The 19,364-nt window shown below is 48.2% G+C and overlaps 1 protein-coding gene across 4 annotated transcripts in view; it reads left to right on the top strand.

Annotated features, from left to right (window-relative positions):
• The window catches only part of Map3k13 (mitogen-activated protein kinase kinase kinase 13), a 161,515-nt gene that overhangs the window by 135,794 nt on the left and 6,357 nt on the right, over nt 1-19,364 (top strand). For all 4 annotated transcript variants that reach the window (XM_048453824.3, XM_048453825.3, XM_048453826.3 and 1 more), the window contains 6 exons: nt 6,460-6,569; nt 8,998-9,114; nt 9,602-9,739; nt 14,426-15,176; nt 17,760-17,827; nt 18,702-18,999. In XM_048453824.3, the coding sequence (XP_048309781.3) occupies nt 6,460-6,569; nt 8,998-9,114; nt 9,602-9,739; nt 14,426-15,176; nt 17,760-17,827; nt 18,702-18,999 (1,482 nt within the window). The remainder of the gene's footprint in view (nt 1-6,459; nt 6,570-8,997; nt 9,115-9,601; nt 9,740-14,425; nt 15,177-17,759; nt 17,828-18,701; nt 19,000-19,364) is intronic.

The following is a 19,364-nucleotide window of genomic DNA, read 5'->3' as shown; positions in this document are numbered from 1 at the left end:
TCAGTTAGCCACTGCAACGGTTGCCCAGTATTTCAAACATACATATGAGAGCCAGGCATAGAGCTCTCCCATCAAAATTAGGCGAGAATCACCTCAAAAACTCTGTGGCTCTTTAAGAACAGGGAAGACAGTTGTCAGACACGATCAAACCCCGCCTCCCTACGAGACTCCTGCCCCAAGTCTTTATCAGCCGGTACGCAGGTGGATGGAGAGGGGACGGAAGCCGTGGTTTCCCGTACCCCATTGTCCTCATAGTCCCGCCTTCAGTTACCTCATTTTTTTTCTGCTGTTTTTCCAAATTCCTCCTGCGCTGAACTTAAGGGATTTTTCTTCCCCGTTGCTTTTTGTACCTTCTTCCAGATACCTTAACTTTGATTCTTTAAACAAACAGACAAACCATAAGCTGCACAATAGAACAGACTGACAATCAAACACGCTGCTCAAACGGGGCTATTACAAAGAGGCTCCGGACACCTCGGCCCCCCAAACGAACCTCGTACCTCGGACAAAAGTCCGACTCTGGCCGTGGGTTCAGACAAACGAACCTCGTACCTCGGACAAAAGTCCGACTCTGGTCGTGGGTTCAGACAAATGAGCCCGAAAATTCGAGCTCCCAAATTCCCGCGGGACGTCTCCCGGGGTGCGGGGGGGAAAGTCTGAGCTCGTCAGCTCCTCTCCAAGGCCCGCCAAATACAAATCGACCCAGCTGAATCGTACAAATTCAAATTTGCAGCGCAACAATCAGACGCAAACGACGCAGGACATACAACATAGAACATAAAACATAGAACATAGAATGCTGGCCAGCTCACCTCACCTCCCAGCAGTGATTCGGCGGTCTCTGGGATAGGGGCCTCAACTTCCCGGCCAACGCACCAAATGAAAGACTCCCCGCTGGGCGTCTTCCCTCGGGAGAGACCCCCATGTCCAAAGACCAGTCGAAAGCACGCAGCCGGATGCAAACTGCAAGAGGTTTATTGGAGATACACAGGTGCCTGCGGGCGACAAGTCTCTCGGAGGGCTTGCGCCCCGCAGGTTGGGGGTGAGGGGTTTTTATAGGGGAGCAAAAAGCAAGGTTTACAGAAGCGAGATGCAGGGTGGTAAATTGTTAACCTAGATAACATTGAGGGGACTGCTTGGCGGTTTATTGTTCCTCTCATCCTGCCTTCCCCTTTTCTGGCTGGCGACTAGATGTCTGATAGCATAGCCCCTGATCCGTGATGAGCCCCGCTTTCTACGTGACTCAGGCCTCGCAATCTTCTCTTCCTTTGTTTCTATGGCCAGTTCATAAATTCCCTGTTTTGCAGCCAGATAAGGCTGTCCTTGCTCTAACCTCAGGTAGGTATCTTTGCTCAGCGGAGGCCTTTTATGGAGCTTGTTATTTGTTCAGCATTCCAGGAGGTCCTGAGCTAAGTTTGTTATTTGCTCATCCTTTGCAAGAACAGTATGACTGTGGTTAAAGCGAATTGGGGTCCTTCAATAAGTGGTTTTTAAACATAAGGCAAAGAAAGTCAGCCTACAAACCACAATCCCAGAGAACTTAGACAACAATGTGGACACTAAGAGAGACTTACATAGATCTAATCTACATGGGAAGTAGAAAAGTAGAAAAAGACAAGATCTCCTGAGTAAATTGGGAGCATGGGGACCTTGGGGGAGGGCTGAATGGGGAAGGGAGAGTCAGGGAGGGGAGCAGAGAAAAATGTAGAGCTCAATAAATATCAATTAAAAAAAAAGAAACTGTGTTGGGGAGGTTAGGTGACCACACGGGGACAATCAAACTGAATCTCTTTCTCATATACACACCCTGCACAGAAAAGGATCAGAAGCCTAATGTTAAACCTAAACCTTGAGAAACCTAGAGAAAAACATAAGGAAAATACTTAAAGATGCAAGAATAGGCAAGGACGTCCTGAAAAAGATTCCAATAACACATCCTAGGATGTAAATCTAGGACTGACACATGAGATTTTATTAGATTCAAAATCTTCTTTGAAGCCAAGAAAGCAATCACTGCAGTGAACAGATATTACCAACTCCACGGCAGATGGGGATTAATACCCAGAAACACAAGGGACCAAAAAAGTAAATGCCAAGATAGTTAGTAATGAGATAACAATGAATAAACAGTTCTCAAAAGAACTGCTAATGGCAAATACATACTTGGAAACTGTGCTCAGTGTCCTCTCCCATCAGAGAAACACAAATTAAACTGCTTTGACATTCCATCTCACCCAAGATTCCATCCCACTGTCAGTGAGAGGACAAATGAAAATAAGAAAATAGCAACATCTTGAATTTTGCAGGCAAATGGATGAAACTAGAAAACATTTTGAGTGAGGTAACCCAGACCCAGAAAGACAATTATCACATGTACTCACTAATAAGTGGTTTTTAAACATAAAGCAAAGAAAAACAGCCCACAAATCACAATCCCAGAGAACTTAGACAACAGTGAGGACACTAAGAGACACTTACATAGATCTAATCTACATGGGAAGTGAAAAAGACAAGATCTCCTGAGTTAATTGGGAGCATGGGGACTGTGGGGAAGGGTTGAAGGGGAGGAGAGTGGCAAGGAGGGGAGCAGATTTTTATTGAGTAGAGCTCAATAGTAGAATTCCATAGAAGCATGGAATCTGCAACCACAGAGTAGAGCTCAATAAAAATCAATTTAAAATGTGTGAAGTGTAAAGATTAAAAGTGAAATGAAATTGTCCCTATTTACAGACATGATTCTACACTTAAAAGACTGTAGACTGTGCCTGAAAATTCATAGATTTAATAAACACATTCAATAAGGTCGCAAAATTTACCAACATACAAAAGTCAGCAGCTTTTATAAATATAAATAATAATTAACTTGTTGAGAAAGAAACTAGGAAGAACATCCCATTAGCAATAGCTCCCCCAATTAAATGCCTAGGAATAAGCCCTTACCAAACATATGAATACATTTCTGCAGTGAAAGCTAAGACAATGACAAAAGAAATTAGACACCAGACCACGGAAAACCACGGGGAGCCACAGAGAACCACGGAGAACCTTCCATTGCTCTGGACTGGCAGAATTAATAAAGTGAAAATGGTCATATTAGCAAAAGTCACCTACAAGTTCATTGTAATTACCAGCAAAATTCTAGTGACATTTTCTCAGGGCTAGGGGAAACATACTAAAATTCATATGGAATTGTAAAGGAACATGCAAAGATAGCAAAGCAGTCCTAAACAGAGAGAATGCTGCTGGGGGCACTGGGGTACCCGACCTCAGATCACACCACTGAGCATAGTGATCAGTGCCTGCTGGCAGTGGCACAGATGCAGACATGTAGACCAGTGAACTACAGTCAGAAATAAACCACAGCTTCATCTTTTGACAAATTCATACACACGCTGGAGTGAGGGAAAAATCTAGTCAACAGACGGTGCTGGCAAAGCTGGAAATCCATCTGTGGAAGAATGGAGTCAGATCCACATCTCTAATCCTCCACAAAAATCAACTCGAAATGGATTAAATACTTTAATTTAAAAGCTGTAGTGTTGAGGCTGGAGAGAGGGCTCAGCAGCTGAGAGAGCTTGCTGCTCTTCTAGAGGTCCTGAGTTTACATCCCAGCACCTGTATCAGGTGGCTCACAACCACCCGTAACTCCAGCTCCAGGGATTCTGGTGTCCTCTTCTGGCTGCTGTCATGGGCCTCTGCCCACCTGTGCACATATTCACACACACACACACACACACACACACACAAGTACACCTTGAAAACAAGGGAGGCATATTCATGGCACTCCTGTGTGTTTCTTGCTGTGCAGTCCGGTGGACTTCCATAGAAGCATGGAATCTGCAACCACAGACATGAGACACTGTGTCAGAAACTGTTTAGTACTGTCACTGGTGTCAGAAAAGATGTGATGTGTCTTTTGTTTTGGGGGGCTTTTGTTTGTTTTTGGATTTTTGTTTGTTTTGTTTTGTTTTTTCTTTTTCTTTTTTGGTGAAATGAGAGTAGCAGCAAGCACTCCTAGGAAATCTTCCAAATGTAGTATATCGTTACAAATAGCTTTGCTCCCTTCACTGGCAAACTACCTAGTATCACAACTTTGAAAAGCAAATTATAGTGGAAGCACTAAGTCAAAGCTATTGAGACAGTCAATTTAACATTATATATTTAAGTGTGTGTGTGTGTGTGTGTGTGTTTGGAAAATGTTGTAATCTGAGATTTTACTTCAAGAGCCTGGACAGATGGCTCAGCAGTTAAGAGCACTGGCTGCTCCTCCAGAGGACCTGGGTTCAGTTTCCAGCACTTACATGGCACCCTCAAACAGACATGCATGTAGACAAAACATCAACGTACATAAAATAAAAATAAAATAATTTTTTAAAAAGGATATTACTTCAATGTTCTCAAGCCAGTGTTAACTTTTCTGAAAACCTCCCATATGCAAAGCCCTGCACAGAGCAACTAAGTTCCTGCAGTCACTACCCCAGTGGGCCAGCTCACTTCCATTCCTGGGTCAAGAATCAAAGCCAAATAAGTGCTGGTCTCACTAAAGGTTCTTCTGGGGCCAGGAGAGGAGAGAATAGGTCAGGGAGGAGAAGAGTATGTCGGGTATCTGCTTTAATGTGGGCTGCCAGGATAAATTACTATCCACGGGTGCTTGGTCAGCAGCATAGGTTATTTCCCATAGTTCTGAGGCCAGGAAGTCCATGACAAGTCCAAGCCCAGCAGATCCAGGACATAGGAAGAACTTGAGTCCTGCTTCATGGGTGACACTCTGTGTGTTCCCAGACTGCCTCCCAAAGATACTTACTCACACTGAAACAGATACCCTCCTGACCTACCGCCTCCCCAAAGCTCCACCTCATCCCTTTGCCTTGGGACTCTCGGGGTGTGAGAAAGGAGTTCAGAGTACAGTAGTGTCTGTTCTGTTCATCAATTCCTCCACAGTCTCCTCCCAACACAAAATGTCATTTCTCCCCCAATAACTCCTAGTCTGCTTGTTGCAATAATTTTTGCTAGTTGCAATAAATTTTCAACTGTTTATAAATTGATGTTTCCAGGTCTGAAATTGAGACCATCTCTGGCTAATGCTAATGGAGTATTGATGAGCTGGCTAGTGAAACACTAGGAAGCCTGTGGGACTCTAAGCCCTGCCCTGACCCCTACTTAAGGCTTCCCTGTGAAGGTCTAGGGAAGAATAGGGACACGGGCGCCCTGTGCACTGTTTGCTTGTAACCTGCTATTGTTTACTTGCCAGAAAGCTAAAAACTCTCAGCCTGAGCTGGACTGTTACTCCCCATGCTTCCTCTGATAAACTCTCAAGGCTGGTTGTATTTTGTCACTGTTCTGCTCTGCGGGGGAATAACTGGGTGTTTCACACACACGTGGTTTTGCTCTTACTGTCGCAGTCTTCTGTCCGTGACCTTGCATCCTCTCACCTGCTGACACGCTGCCCTCAGTGTCCACTGTCTGACATCGTTGGCTTCTAGTCGCAACTGTCAGTCAAGAGTGTGGATGCAGAGAGCGTGGTGTGCTGGATACTAATCCCTTTCCAAGATCTTGATCTCAATTCTTTTGGATGGATGCTGAGAAATGGGATTGCCGTCACTAGGGACATTAGAGACGCACGTCAGTGCTGATGTGGGCAAGGAGTAAGCGCTGCAAGAGGCAGCATGTGCCTCTGAAAGCTGAACTGCTCGTGGCACACAATCCAGAGGTCTGTCTATTAGCACGTGTCTCAGGGCGAAGGAGTCGTCCCAGAAGAATGTGCAGTGTTAGAAACACCTAGTTCTACTTACAGCAGAGTGCAGCTTCATGGCCTCTCTGGATCTCCTTCCCTCAGATTCTTTATCCCCAACTTCTGCCACTGCAGGGTTGTCCTGTTACTGACCCGTATGTGAAATTCAGCCCCTTCCTTGATTTTTTAAGTGATTTGAAGAAAAAACAAAGCAAAGAAACACTTCACCTCATCAAAAGCCAAGCAAGTGTTGGGAGATCCCTGAGTGTTTGTGGAGTGAAAGCAGCCTTGGCCAGCCTGAATCATGTGTTAGGTCCTCGCCCCTTGCCTCCGTGATCTTCTCAGACTCCTCCAGTGTTTGCCCCTCTTCTCCCTCCGCTTTCCCTCCTCCTCCCCTTCAGCTCTGCAGTGCACTTTCTCTGGGGTATTCTGCTCCATCCATCCTTCTTTCCTCAGCAAAGCCGCTGTGGGAGCAGCTGTGTAGAGCCTCAGGGCTCACAGCCGTGTGAGCAAAAGAGACAGCGCTGTGTTCAGGACAGAGTGGGGCTTGCACTTCCAGAGTGGAGGCTGTTTTGTCCTTGATGAACTAGCACGTCTTGAACATTTACCCCGAACAAGTTCCGGTAGAAAGTTTGGAGAGGCTCAGGAGGAAATATCTGTGACATGGTGTCAGGGATGCATTGGGAATGGAGACCACAGTATTTACAGAGTTCAACTTTCCTCCGCAGGCTGAATGGAGAGAAGAAGTGAAGAAGCACTTTGAGAAAATCAAAAGTGAAGGGGCCTGTATCCACCGGTTAGACGAAGAGCTGATCCGCCGGCGCAGGGAAGAGCTCAGGTCAGCCCCCCCCCTTCCCACCGAGTCCCACTTCAGTCTTCCTGTCCTCCTGGGGAGCCTGAACCCACCCGCTTCTCGCTTCTCACCGAGTCCCACTTCAGTCTCGCTGTCCTCCTGGGGAGCCTGAAAAGACTGGCCTCAACGCGGCAGTAGCACATGGTGCTTCCTATAGGCTGGGAGGGTGCGCGGAGGGCGGGGCTGGGGAAGCTGGCTAATGGATGCTGTTGTAAATAGACAGAAAGAAGTTCTCCAATTCTGTGCGTACTGGGGTGGCGGCAGGTAATAACCTCGCTCACCTGCTTGCTTGAGTCAAGGTCCCACTCTGTGATCCTTGCTGGATTGTAGATCAAGCTGGCCTAGAAATCATGGAGACCTGCCTTCCTCGGCCTCCTGGGTACGGAGATTGTAGGCCTGCACCACCACCCTAACTTCAATATTTTTTTTTTAATTAAAGAAGCTAGAAGAAAGGATTTGAAATGTTTCCAACATAAAGAAATGGTCATTGTTGGAGGAGAGTATCATAATTCCCCTAATTTTTTTTCATTAATTCCATTTTAAATTATATGTCTGTGTCTGTGTGAACACATGAGTGCAGATGCCCACAGAAGCTAGGGGCTCAGATTCCCTGGAGCTGGAGTTGCAGGTGGTTGTGAGCCACCTGATATGGATGCCAGGAATTGAGCTTGAGTCCTCTGGAAGAGCTGTACATACTGAACCAGCTCTCCTGCCCTGGTTACCCTGCTTTGAACACTAAATGACAAATATATGAATCAAAATGTCACTGGGTACCACATAAATATGTACAACTTTTCTATCAGTTAAAAAGAATTAACATGTGAACAATAAAAAGTTACCCTGTGAGAGACAGTTCAGTGAATAAGGATCTTGCCACAGGAGTTTGAGGACCTGAGTTTGAATTCCCAGAGCCACATAAGTTGGGATATGGCAGCTATGATCCAGGAGCACCTGGGGCAGGATGGGAGGCAATGCTGGGTACTCCCCAGGAGCTGTGGGCCAGCCAGCCTACACTGTACAGTGCAGAGGTCAACAGCGGCCTCCAACACAATTACCTGAGGGACAACACTGAAGGGTGATCTTGGACCTCCACACACACACCATGGCATATGCATGCCCATGCACATTCAGCCACCTTCAACATGTGCACACCCACGCACACATGGCCACCTTCAAAATGTGCACACCCACGGACACAACCACCTTCAACATGTGCACTCCCACCTACACACAGCCACCTTCAACATGTGCACACCCACGGACACAACCACCTTCAACATGTGCATGCCCATGTGCATACAGCCACCTTCAACATGTGTACACTCACCCACACATAGCTATCTTCAACATGTGCACACCCATGTGCACACAGCCACCTTCAACATGTGCACACCCACCCACACATAGCCACCTTCAACATGTGCACACCCACCCACACACAGCCACCTTCAACATGTGCACACCCACCCACACACAGCCACCTTCAACATGTGCACACCCACCCACACACAGCCACCTTCAACATGTGCACACCCACCCACACACAGCCACCTTCAACATGTGCACACCCACGGACACAGCCACCTTCAACATGTGTATACCCATGCACACACAGCCACCTTCAACATGTGTATACCCATGCACACACTTCTTCACTTATTTTTTTACCCGCTCCTCTCACTTGTTTCCTCCTTTATGGTCCTCTGAGCACGGACCCTTAGAGCACTATCCACGGTTCTCAGTGCCACTGGAGCCAGGAATTTACAGACTCTGTTTCCGGCCTCAACATAAGCACAGTATTAGGCAGTTAGGCCTCTGGAACAAAATGCCTTAGACTTAGCAATTTATGAATATGGTTCTGGAGGCGGAGCACCAGGGAATTCAGTAGCTGGTGAAGACCCGTTCTTCATATCATGGCACCCCGTGTGTGTCCTCACACGGTGGAGAAACAAAAGGATTCCTCTGCTACCACCCTGCCGCTACATCCAGGACCATCACCTTATGGGTGAAGGTTTACAGTTGAATCTGGGGGAAGCACTGCAACCACACCAGCCCAGATAAGACCTGTGCCATGGATAGGCACGTGATCATAGAGTATGAGGACCTGAGTTTGACTAATTAAGTTATGCCCATTAATATGTGAATCTGCTGTATTGTGCTAAGATTGTGCCGTGAGCACAAATGAAGACTGTATTCTTACTTTGTCTGTGGCCCGTGTGGCTGGAGGGGCCCTTCGAATCAAACACACAGCCCAGATTTCCTATCCCCACTCCTTGTCTGAATCCTTGTGTTAAGAAACGTTTAAAAATGGAAACCCCTGGGGCTGGTGCATTGAAGTAAGCCACCATGCGTGCTTCATTAGCGCTGACTTCCGTTCTCCTTAGCCTTGCTCATCCTGTGTTTTCACCAACAGACATGCGCTGGATATTCGAGAACACTACGAACGAAAGCTCGAACGGGCCAACAATCTGTACATGGAGCTGAGCGCCATCATGCTGCAGCTGGAGATGCGGGAGAAGGAGCTCCTGAAGTAGGTATCCCAGCCGGTCCCAGCCCTCGCTGCTCTGAGTCCGTCTGCATCTGCAGGACATGCTGCTTTGCATGGTGCTGCCCTGGTGACCATGTGGATATTTTAGTTATTCCATCAGCATTCCTCAGGGACTTCCTGTCCTCAGTCCCTACCAGGGTGAGGCACACAAGTTAGCAGAGCTGCTGCAGGTCTGAGACGGGACCACATACAGGACTAGCGTGTGTGTGTCACTATCACACAGTTCAGCATGTGTGTCACTCTGCCGCACGGTTCAACATGTGTGTGTCACTCTGATGCACGGTTCAGCTGTGTGTGTCTCTTTGCCGCGTGGTTCAGCATGTGTGTGCATCACTACCGCATGGTTCCTCTTCTGTAGGTAGGGAATTAGGAGGGTGTCTTCTGGTTCCATGGTCACCACCTTAGAACATCTCTGTCCTGACTTTCTGTCTACCAAAACCCAAGAGTGGCTTTGTCCTTTGTCCCACAGGCGAGAGCAAGCAGTGGAAAAGAAGTATCCTGGGACCTACAAGCGGCACCCTGTCCGTCCAATAATCCACCCGAATGCCATGGAGAAGCTCATGAAAAGGAAGGGTGTGCCTCACAAGGCTGGAGTGCAGACTAAGAGGTGAGACAACGGTATTCCTGTAGCTGATGCTTAGATAAACAGGGGGAGGAGGGAGGCCTGGAAAAGGGCAGTCTCAGATGTCCAGATGTGGCCTTTCTGGGGCTTTCTAGCAGTGCATGGCTGCAGGTAAGGTCAAGTAGGAAGATGAGTACCAAACACAGGACAAGGACGTGTACAGCAGGGACAGTCAGATCTGTTTGGAACTGCAGGCCTGCTTTATAGGTGTGTGACTTGAACCATGTTGCTTGGCTTCTTTCAGCTCCAGTATCCTCATGGGTAAACGGTATCGTTATGGCACATGGGATTTCTCTCTCTCTCTCTCTCTCTCTCTCTCTCTCTCTCTCTCTCTCTCTCTCTCTGGTTTTTTTGTTTTGTTTTGTTTTGTTTTTTGTTTTTTTTTTTTTGGTTTGGTTTGGTTTGGTTTTTTGAGACAGGGTTTCTATGTATAGCTTTAGAGCCTGTCCTGGAACTCACTCTGTACACCAGGCTGGCCTCAAACTCACAGAGACTCACCTGCCTCTGCCTCCTGAATGCTGGGATTAAAGGCACCACTGCCTGGCTTGGGATTTCTTTTTATTCTTATAACCCTTAGAAACAGAACTGAGTTAATTGTAATTCTTGATTTTTGACACAGTGATCTGTGCATAATTTATCAATATATTTACTTAGTTCTTCTTAATAATGTATAACTGACCACCAATAATAAAAACAGGACATTGATAATTATGCATACCAAGCCAAGAGGTTCCCTGTACTCTACCTTTAGATGGAATTTTTATGAGTTTTGTTTTATTTGGTTTTGTTAGTTTGCTTGTTGGGCAGTTGCTCAGGCTGGCCTCAAACTCAGTTTCCTCCTGCCTCAATCTCTTAAGTAGCCAGGGAAACAAGAATGTGCCCTCACACCCCACTGCGAAAGTTGATTAGTGTGAAATCACCTATGGGGCATTAGTGTCCAAAAAGCACGGTTTAATTTTTAGGAGATGATTCTTTCCCATTTATTTTTATGTTTTGATTTTTCAAGACAGAGTTTCTATGTGTAGCCCTGGCTGTCCTGAAACTCACTCTGTAGATCAGGCTGGCCTCGAACTCAGAGATCACCTGCCTCTGCCTTCTGAGTGCTGGGACTAAAGGCGTGCACCACCATGCCCAACTTCTTTCCCTTTTCATAACGCTTGCTTTATGTTGATTTAATCTCAGTATTAGAAAGCAGAGCTACATCTCTGTGTAGAGTATGTGTTTAGCTGCAGGGGGCCCCAAGTTCAATGCCTAGCACCTCCGAAACATCTTAGGATGCTTCTTCATTCCTTTCTAGAATTACCAAATGCTGTGGAGCCTTATCATTCTCACTTGCCAGAGAACTGGCTCCCTCCGGTCAGGCTACTATAAAGGAGAGAATGTCCTGGGCTTGTAAGACTCAAGCCAAATGCAGTAAGAAAACAGAAAGGAGAAACACAAGCCAAGAATGTATTTTATCTTTTAAACTTTTATTAACTTAGAAGTAGCAGGTTTTTAGGGCATCTTCATACACACTTAGATTTGGTTGACCCTCCGTGTCTTCTCTCCCCTCTTCCCTACCTCCCATCTCCATGCTCCCAGCCCTGCTTGAGCCCATCTCCCCCTAGTATTCTCTCCTCCACACCCCAGATTAGAGGGATTCTGTAGCTCTCCCACTGGCCCCTTTCTAGTCTCCTCCACACATGCTCACTCACATAAATACATGTATCTACATTTGAAGCTAGGATCCACATATGACAGAGAACATGGAGAGTCCAGGTTACCTCATTTAATATAACATATTTCAGATCCACCCATTTCCATGGATTTTTCATAATGTCATTTATCTTTGCAGCTGAATAAAATTCCACTGTGCATATGAACCTCATTTCCACCATCCTCTCTTCCATTGATGTATAGGTAGTCTGCTTTCATTTCCTGTCTGTTGTGAGTCGAGCCGCAATAAATCCGTGTGCATGTCTCTCTGGAGCAGGGCACGCAGTCCTTTGGGTGCATTAACAAGAGTGGTAAAACTAGGTCAGATGGTGATTCTAGTTCTAGCTGTTGGAGGAACCTCTTGATCTCCATAGTGGCTGTACCAGTTTACACTCCCCTGAAGCGTGCCTACGTTCCTTCCTCCATGTCCGAGCCAGCGTTTGTTGTCATTTGTTTTCTTAGTGACAGTCACCGAGGTGAGAAGGAATTTCAGAGTAGTTTTAGTTTGCATTTCCTTGGTGGTTAAGGGTATGAGCTGCTGTTTTTTTCAGTGTGTGTATGTGTGTGCATAGGTGAGCACATGTGTACAGGTGCACATGTATGTATGTATGTACATATGGAGAGAGGTCATTCTTGACTGTTGTTCCTCAGATGACATGCACGTTGTTCTTTTGAGACAGGGTCTCACACGGCCTAGAGTTCACTAAGGAGGCTAGGCTGTCTGATCAGTGGATCCCAGGAATCTACCTATCACTGCCTCCCTCTCCCCTGACTCAGCCTTATCCCCAAGCTGGGGTTACAAGACCATGCCACTACACCTGACTTCTTTTTAAACATGGGTGCTGGAAATCAAACTTATTTCCTCGAGCTTATGGGGCAACTCTGATGGAGGTAATTCTTCAGTTAAGGGTCCCTCTTGGGGGACCACAATCCGCCATCTTACTTTCATGGTAGGCCTGTTTTCTGGAAGGGCATAGAAGTCCATCTAAAAGAGAAGCCTGATGTGGGAAAGAGCTGTGCCCTGGAGTAAAGGTCGTCGGGGTCAAAGAATCAGTTCCTCTTTGTGATGACAAGTCAACCCCTGTGATAGTGAACACAGCTATGAAGTGGCTGGTAACAGAGAGAGCCTGGGAACACATTACACATTGTGACTGACATGGTAGAGCAAGGTCACTCCGGGGACACTTCTCAACTCTCCTTTGGATGCCACCACAGCTTGTTACCAGCCCTGCAGGACTCCCTTGTCGCAGTAGAAGCCCTCACACCCCTTCCATGCAGGTCCTCCCCACCGCTCAGGCTGGCCAGCAGGAGTGTCTGCTGCAGGGCTCTGGGGCTTGCACAGTGGTGTCTCAGATGTTACAGCTGAGTTGGGAGGGGCTAGGGCACTGTGCAGAGGGGGGCTGCTGCCTGCCCTGTTCATCCCACCACATCTGAGTGCCTCATAATTAGCTGAGAGAGTACTTCTGCTGTTTCAAAAAGGAGTATGTGGGCCTTCCAGCTCTAAAACCTCCTGCTGGTTTGTGTCCTATCTGGTCCTAAAGATGGAGTGCTGCTATCTGGCGAGAAGGGAGAGATTCTGAGTCCATCCATCAGCTCAGAAACCACGTGTTTACATGTGGGCTGAGGTTTCCTCCTGCGTGTAGCCTTCACAACTGGTCCTGGAGGCACAGGAACAAGAAGGCCTCCTCCCATTAGGATGGAAGTAGAATGTTAGGTTGGGGTCTAGCCCAGTTGGTCAAGTGCTCTTTTAACATGTACAAAGTCCAGATTCAGTTCCCAGTGTGGTATGGACAGGCACAGTGATGTGTGCCTTCAATTGCATCACTGAGGAGAAGCAGGAGCTCAAGGTGATCCTTAACAAAGTTCAAGGCCAGCTTGGGCTAGGGACCCTGTCTGATAGAGGGAGTAAACAGTAGAAATCCACTGTGGCTTCTCACTAACCCTTTTTTTGCTGCCTTTGCCTAACCCCCTGGGCCTTCTCTCTCCCAGTCCCCTCCTTCCTGTCTGCCTTTAGGATTTATTGAGTACCTGCTGTATACAAGGATGGATCTTTCCAGTAGACCCTGTCTAGACCAAACTCCTTGAACTGTTTAGCTCTTGCCAATGAGCCTGGGGCTTGTCCAGTGGTGCCATACCTCTCTCCTCTATGGTAGATCATTGGACAGATGTCTGATTGAGCAAACTCCCATGCCCATTCCTTGCTGCCTATACCTGTGACAGCCAAGATCACAAGGAAGACATTAAGGATCTCATAGGACAAAGCTAGTGACCCAGAATCCAGAGGAATAAAAGCTGCCAGTAAGACAGCTCAGCTGATAACAATACACAAACCTGATGATCTAAGTTCAATCCCCAGATACCATGGTAGAAGGAGAGAACCAACTCCTCACAGCTATGCTCTGGCCTCCATACATGCAATGTGGAACACACATATACATACGCATATGCACACACACACACACATGCACGCGCCCACGTGCGTGCACACACCATGTATGCCTCTCACAATAATAATTTAATTTTAAAAAGAAATCACTGTAAGTAGACATTTAGGTTGTTTCCCAGATTTGCTATTTTAAGCAGCGCTCACTGTACTGTAACATTAAGCAGCTCCCTGTGTGCATTGAGAAACATCCCTGTGTCTGCAAATGCTGACTGAGGGCGTGTGAAGCCAGGCGGGTAACTCACACTAGTAATTCCAGGACTCAGGAGGCTGAAGCAGGAGAATTGCCTGATGATGAGGCTAGCCTGCTCTACAGAGTAAAACTCGATCTCAAACAAACAGACACACAGTAACAAAAGTGTGTAGGCCTAGGGATGTGGCTGAGCAGGAGGGTGCTTGCCTAACAGGCACAAGACACCAGAGTTGACCCACAAAGTTACAAACTTATAATCCAAGAGTATATCTTAAAGTTTGGCGCATTTTACTCCAAACATGTTTCGATGTGCTTGACACAAATCTGTTCTTCTTCTTAGGCCAGACCTGTTACGGTCTGAAGGTATCCCCAATGCAGAAGTAGTTCCCACTGCGTCCCCTCTGTCTGGAAGTCCCAAAATGTCCTCGTCAAGCAGTAAGAGCCGATACCGAAGCAAACCACGTCACCGCCGAGGGAATAGTAGAGGCAGCCATGGTGACTTTGCGGCAATCTTGAAAAGCCAGCCGACCCAGGAAAATGCATCCCACCCCACCTACCTACATCACGCTCAGGCTCCATGCCCCTCCCTCCAGCAGCAATGCCAGCAACCCCCTTCTGACCTGCCTCAGAGCCACCACCCCAGACTCAATATGCATGGGCAGGACATTGCAACCTGTGCCAATAACCTGAGGTATTTTGGCCCAGCAGCAGCCCTCCGGAGTCCACTCAGCAACCATGCGCAGAGACAGATGCCGGGCTCCAGTCCAGACCTCATCTCCACAGCCATGGCGGCAGACTGCTGGAGGGGGCCTGAACTTGAGCAGGCTGGGCCCTGGGGCTGCTGTCAGACTGAAGACTATGACCCCTGTCTCCAGTGCAGACCAGAGCATGCTGGGTCTCTAGATGTCCCCACTACTGAGCCAGTGGGAAGCGGCCCGGACTGTTCCAGTTCACCAGCACACAATCCTCTTTCGGGAAACGCCCAAGACGCTGAGAGAATGGAGGCCAATGGATTCAATGGCTGCCAATCTGGTATTTCTCATCAGTACACACCCCCAATACTACCTCAAAAGACACGGCCCCTCCAGAAGGTAAGGGATGACAAGAGCAGACTGTCACTGCCATCAAATGTCATCACCCATGTGGTGCACATTATAAAACTGGGCATTAAAAGGCGTGCCGTTGGGAAAGGGTGAGACACCAAAAGTGGTGTTTCTTTTACTTCAAAGGCTCCTCCCTCCACAGTGCTCCAGTGGCGGGCTAGGGAGTGGATTTGGAACAGGGAGACTGCGATAACCATATACTAAAGACGTATAGTCACAATGTTTGCAAGCTATTGTCCTAGAAGTCCTGTCTTGAGGGATGTCCCAAGGAAGTTTAGGGAGTGGAGATTCCTAGTGCATAATGGAAAACATGGTCTTGGAGAAGTCACATAGTGACTGTTTCCCAGCATTCCTGCATCTGTTTGGCTACACAGCCTTCTAAAACTGGTGCTGCTTCATCCCCTCAGCACCAATACTCTTTACAAAGTAATATCAACAGCCATCCTGACTCAGCTAGCTCTGAATCCCGAAACCTGTTTGTCTCCTCCACTGGCTGTCTGACAGTCCTCCGTGATGTTGGAGATCTAAGCCTGGGAGTCACCAGTTCAAAGCCAGGGCCGTCCCCTTAGCACCTCTGTGAATCTGCCACTGTCTGTGCAGAGGGCCCAATAGTGGACTCTGCCAAGCTGGCCGACTTGAAGACTACTTGAATTAGTAAGTAGGAAGCATCTAGAACGGCGCCTGGAATGCAGCCTGCTTTAAATGTTAGCCTGCTTCGCTAAGGACTCTACCGAGTTATTGTGAACATGGTAAACATTTAATCCTGGATGCTACTTCAGCTGTCATAACTGCTGAGGGGAGGAGGGGGTGTAGGATGAGTTTATTTGTTCAACTGGATACTTCTTGGGAAAGGAGCTAACGCTGGCACTATCTGCTGTCTCCGAACTGTGTTCCTTCCTCCAGGTGTGCCACTGCTGGCTGAGCAGAGGTCCATGTGTGCTTTCACGTGGCTCACTGGATGTGAGCTAATCTATTCTGCACCCTTCCCAGTCCCTGTAGTCAGTAACTTAGAGTCTTCCATAGCCAGTAACATGGAGTCCATCCATCTGAATAGACAGGATGGCTGGTTGGCTAGTTGGTTGATTTGATTTGGTTTGGTTGGTGTGTGGGACAGAGTCTTGAGCTGTGTAGCTCAAGTTTGTCTCAAACTCAGAATTCTCCTTTCTCAGCCTCTTACGTGCTAGGTTTATAGGCATACACTGCTGTAGCCAGCTTGGCTTGTTTGGTGGCAGATGCCTTTGCCCCCAGCCATCTCGCCAACCTGCCTTTTACCCACACAGTTCTGTAGTCATCTCAGTGACCAATTTTAAAGCATTTTCATCAACCTCCAAAGAAACCCACACCTTTTCTTTGTCACTCCATGTCACACCTTTGAACTGCCCTGCTGTCTTTTGGTGCCATCTCTAGCTCTGCAGACCCTAGAGCATGCAGGACCCTCAGCCTCGTTAGAACCACACACCCCATAGCAGCTCAGCTTCTCCTTCCCCAGGTGCGTTTCCACGGGGGTTCCTGCTGTAACTGCTCGTCTTGGCAATCAGGATTACTAACCCCAGCCCCGTTAGTGCTGGGTCCATCTAAGCTCTCGGGAGACCGTAACCCAGGGACTGTGGGGACGGACAGCTGATCTTACCCGGGGCCGGTTTTCTGCACTTGGTGCCGATGACATTCCCTCTGGGGAAGACTAGCTGTCCCCCGTTCATTTATGCAGCCTTTCACATCAGCCACAGACCCCAGCAACCATCTCAGCGGTCCCTGCCAACACGTAGACTCAGTGAAAATGCGTGAAGAGCCTTTTTTAAGACTGAAACGTGAGACTAGGTGTTATGTCATTGCACCTTCAATGGAGTGCTTGAGTTGAAACTGGTTATTTTTACATTTAACACTGGGTGACATTTAACACTGACATTCAAACACTGTGCGTCTTCACATGGCTGTAATATCAGTGGCAAAATGAAAGAGGAAAGAACTTGCTGGGTGGGCTTGCAGAACTGGAAAGCCTCTTCCAGGTCGAATTCCTATGAAAGGCCCCAGAACCACTCATGTTAGAGGACAGTATCCGAAATCCAAGACCTTGTCAGCTTCCTCTCAGTCACCCCTCTCTGGTCACCTGCACAGGGCCTCCACACCCCTGAAGGCAAAGGGAAAGTTATGTGTCTTCCAGCACCTGGTAAAGGGTCTGTTGTCAAGGAAACGGGGTACATTGCTGCTGAATGGAGGGTTCATATGGATGTGGTGGTTTGGGCTGCTTTGCTTTGTATTAGAGAGTTGTTTGTTTAGTTTGGGGGTTTGTTTTTATATTTTTGAGATAGCATTTGACAAAATAGCCCAGGAGGGCCCAGAACTCACTCTGTGCCTGGGCTGCCCTCTGTCCACCTACCTTGGCCTCCGAAGTGACAGGATTCCAGCTGTGTGCTACCCTGCTAGGATGAGGATGGATATGTTTGAGGAGGCCATCAGCAGGCTATCACTAAACCCCTTTAGAATGAAAAATAAATCTGTTTGAGGTAATGAGAGATGGGGAACAGGAAGATTCCACAGTCAATTAAGGTCTTCTCCCCTTGTCCTCCTCAGAGTGGAGATGACTCCTCGGAAGAAGAAGGGGAAGTGGACAGCGAAGTGGAGCTTCCTCGGAGACAGAGGTAAAGCCCCCCCCCACAAGCCTATGACAGAGGTAAAGCCCTATAAGCTATGACCTCGAAGACAGAGGTAAAGCCCCCACACACAAGCTATGACCTTGAAGGCAGAGGTAAAGCCCCCACACACAAACTATGACCTCGAAGGCAGAGGTAAAGCCCCCACACACAAGCTATGACATTGAAGACAGAGGTAAAGCCCCCACACACAAGCTATGACCTCGAAGGCAGAGGTAAAGCCCCACAAGCTATGACCGTATTCAGTGCCGTGGGGACGCTCCCGAGTGTGCCACACTGGCTCAGCCAGAGGCCCGTCTGCAGCCACCTTACGGGGAGTTTGAAGTAAACACTGACCTCTTCCCATCATGTCTGATGGTTGCCCTGCATAGCAGGTCACAGGTCATCAGATTCACTTCCAGAGAACTTCACAGTGAGGAGCGTGAACACAGATCCCCTGCCACACTCCAGAGGGGAGGGGTGGCACGTGTTTGTGGTGACTGCTGGTTCCTAGTGGGCCTCCTTGTGCTAGTCTCTTCACGCTGCTGTAGCCAAATATCACAGACTAGGGAGTTTGTAAAACAACATGTATTTCTCCCAGTTGTGGAAGCTGGGCATCCAAGATGGCGGTGACAATGATTCTGTTCCTAGTCACGGCTTTCTTCCTAGCTCGCAGACAGCTACCTTCTTCCGGCGTCCTCACATGTGAGAGATGGATAAATTAGAGAATGTGGTGGGGGGAACAGTTCACTTCATGGCTCCTCTCTACTTCTGTAAATGTTGCCTTTTAGTCTTCCTCTGGGGCAGGAGATAACAGGTTCCCCATCATGGCGAGACAGCCACCCCTCCTCTGGTTAAGTCTGAGTGTTTTCCCTGTCTCCAGGCCCCACCGCTGTATTCGCAGCTGCCAGTCATACTCAACCTTTAGCTCCGAGAACTTCTCTGTGTCTGACGGAGAGGAAGGGAACACTAGTGACCACTCAAACAGCCCCGATGAGTCCGCTGACAGACGGGAGGACCGCCTGGCTGAGAAACTAGCCGACCTGCTGTCCCAGACGCCTGAGGCTCCTATCGAGATCTCCTCTCACTCAGACGGGCTGTCTGACAAGGAGTGTGCGGTCCGGCGCGTGAAGACACAGATGTCCCTGGGCAAGCTGTGTGCTGAGGAGCGTGGCTACGAGGTGGGCACCTCTCCCTCCTCCTCACGCCACTGCACCCTTTCTGGTTCTCTGGGGTTTAGAGTAGCATCCTAGTTTGCTTTCTGATGCTGTGATAGGCACTATGGCCAAAAAGAACCTGGGGACGAAAGGGTTGATTTCAGCTTACAGTTCACAGTCCATCCCTGAGAGAAGCCGAGAAGGCACCGAAGTAGAGCAGGGGCCCGGAGGCAGGAGCTGACGCAGCCACCGTAGAAGACGGCTGCTGCTACTGACTTGCTCCCCTGGCTGCCTCAGCTGGTATTTTTTTTATTTTTGTTCAACCCAAGCCCACCTGCCCAGGGAGTGGTACCACCCCCGGTGGGCTGGGTCCTCCCACATCAATTGTT

Source organism: Myodes glareolus, chromosome 2 (assembly GCF_982192425.1).
Source record: "Myodes glareolus chromosome 2, mMyoGla1.1, whole genome shotgun sequence".
NCBI classification, from domain to species: domain Eukaryota; kingdom Metazoa; phylum Chordata; class Mammalia; order Rodentia; family Cricetidae; genus Myodes; species Myodes glareolus.
The sequence above is the reverse complement of the archived record's forward strand: the minus strand, read 5'-3'. Positions and strand labels throughout refer to the sequence as shown.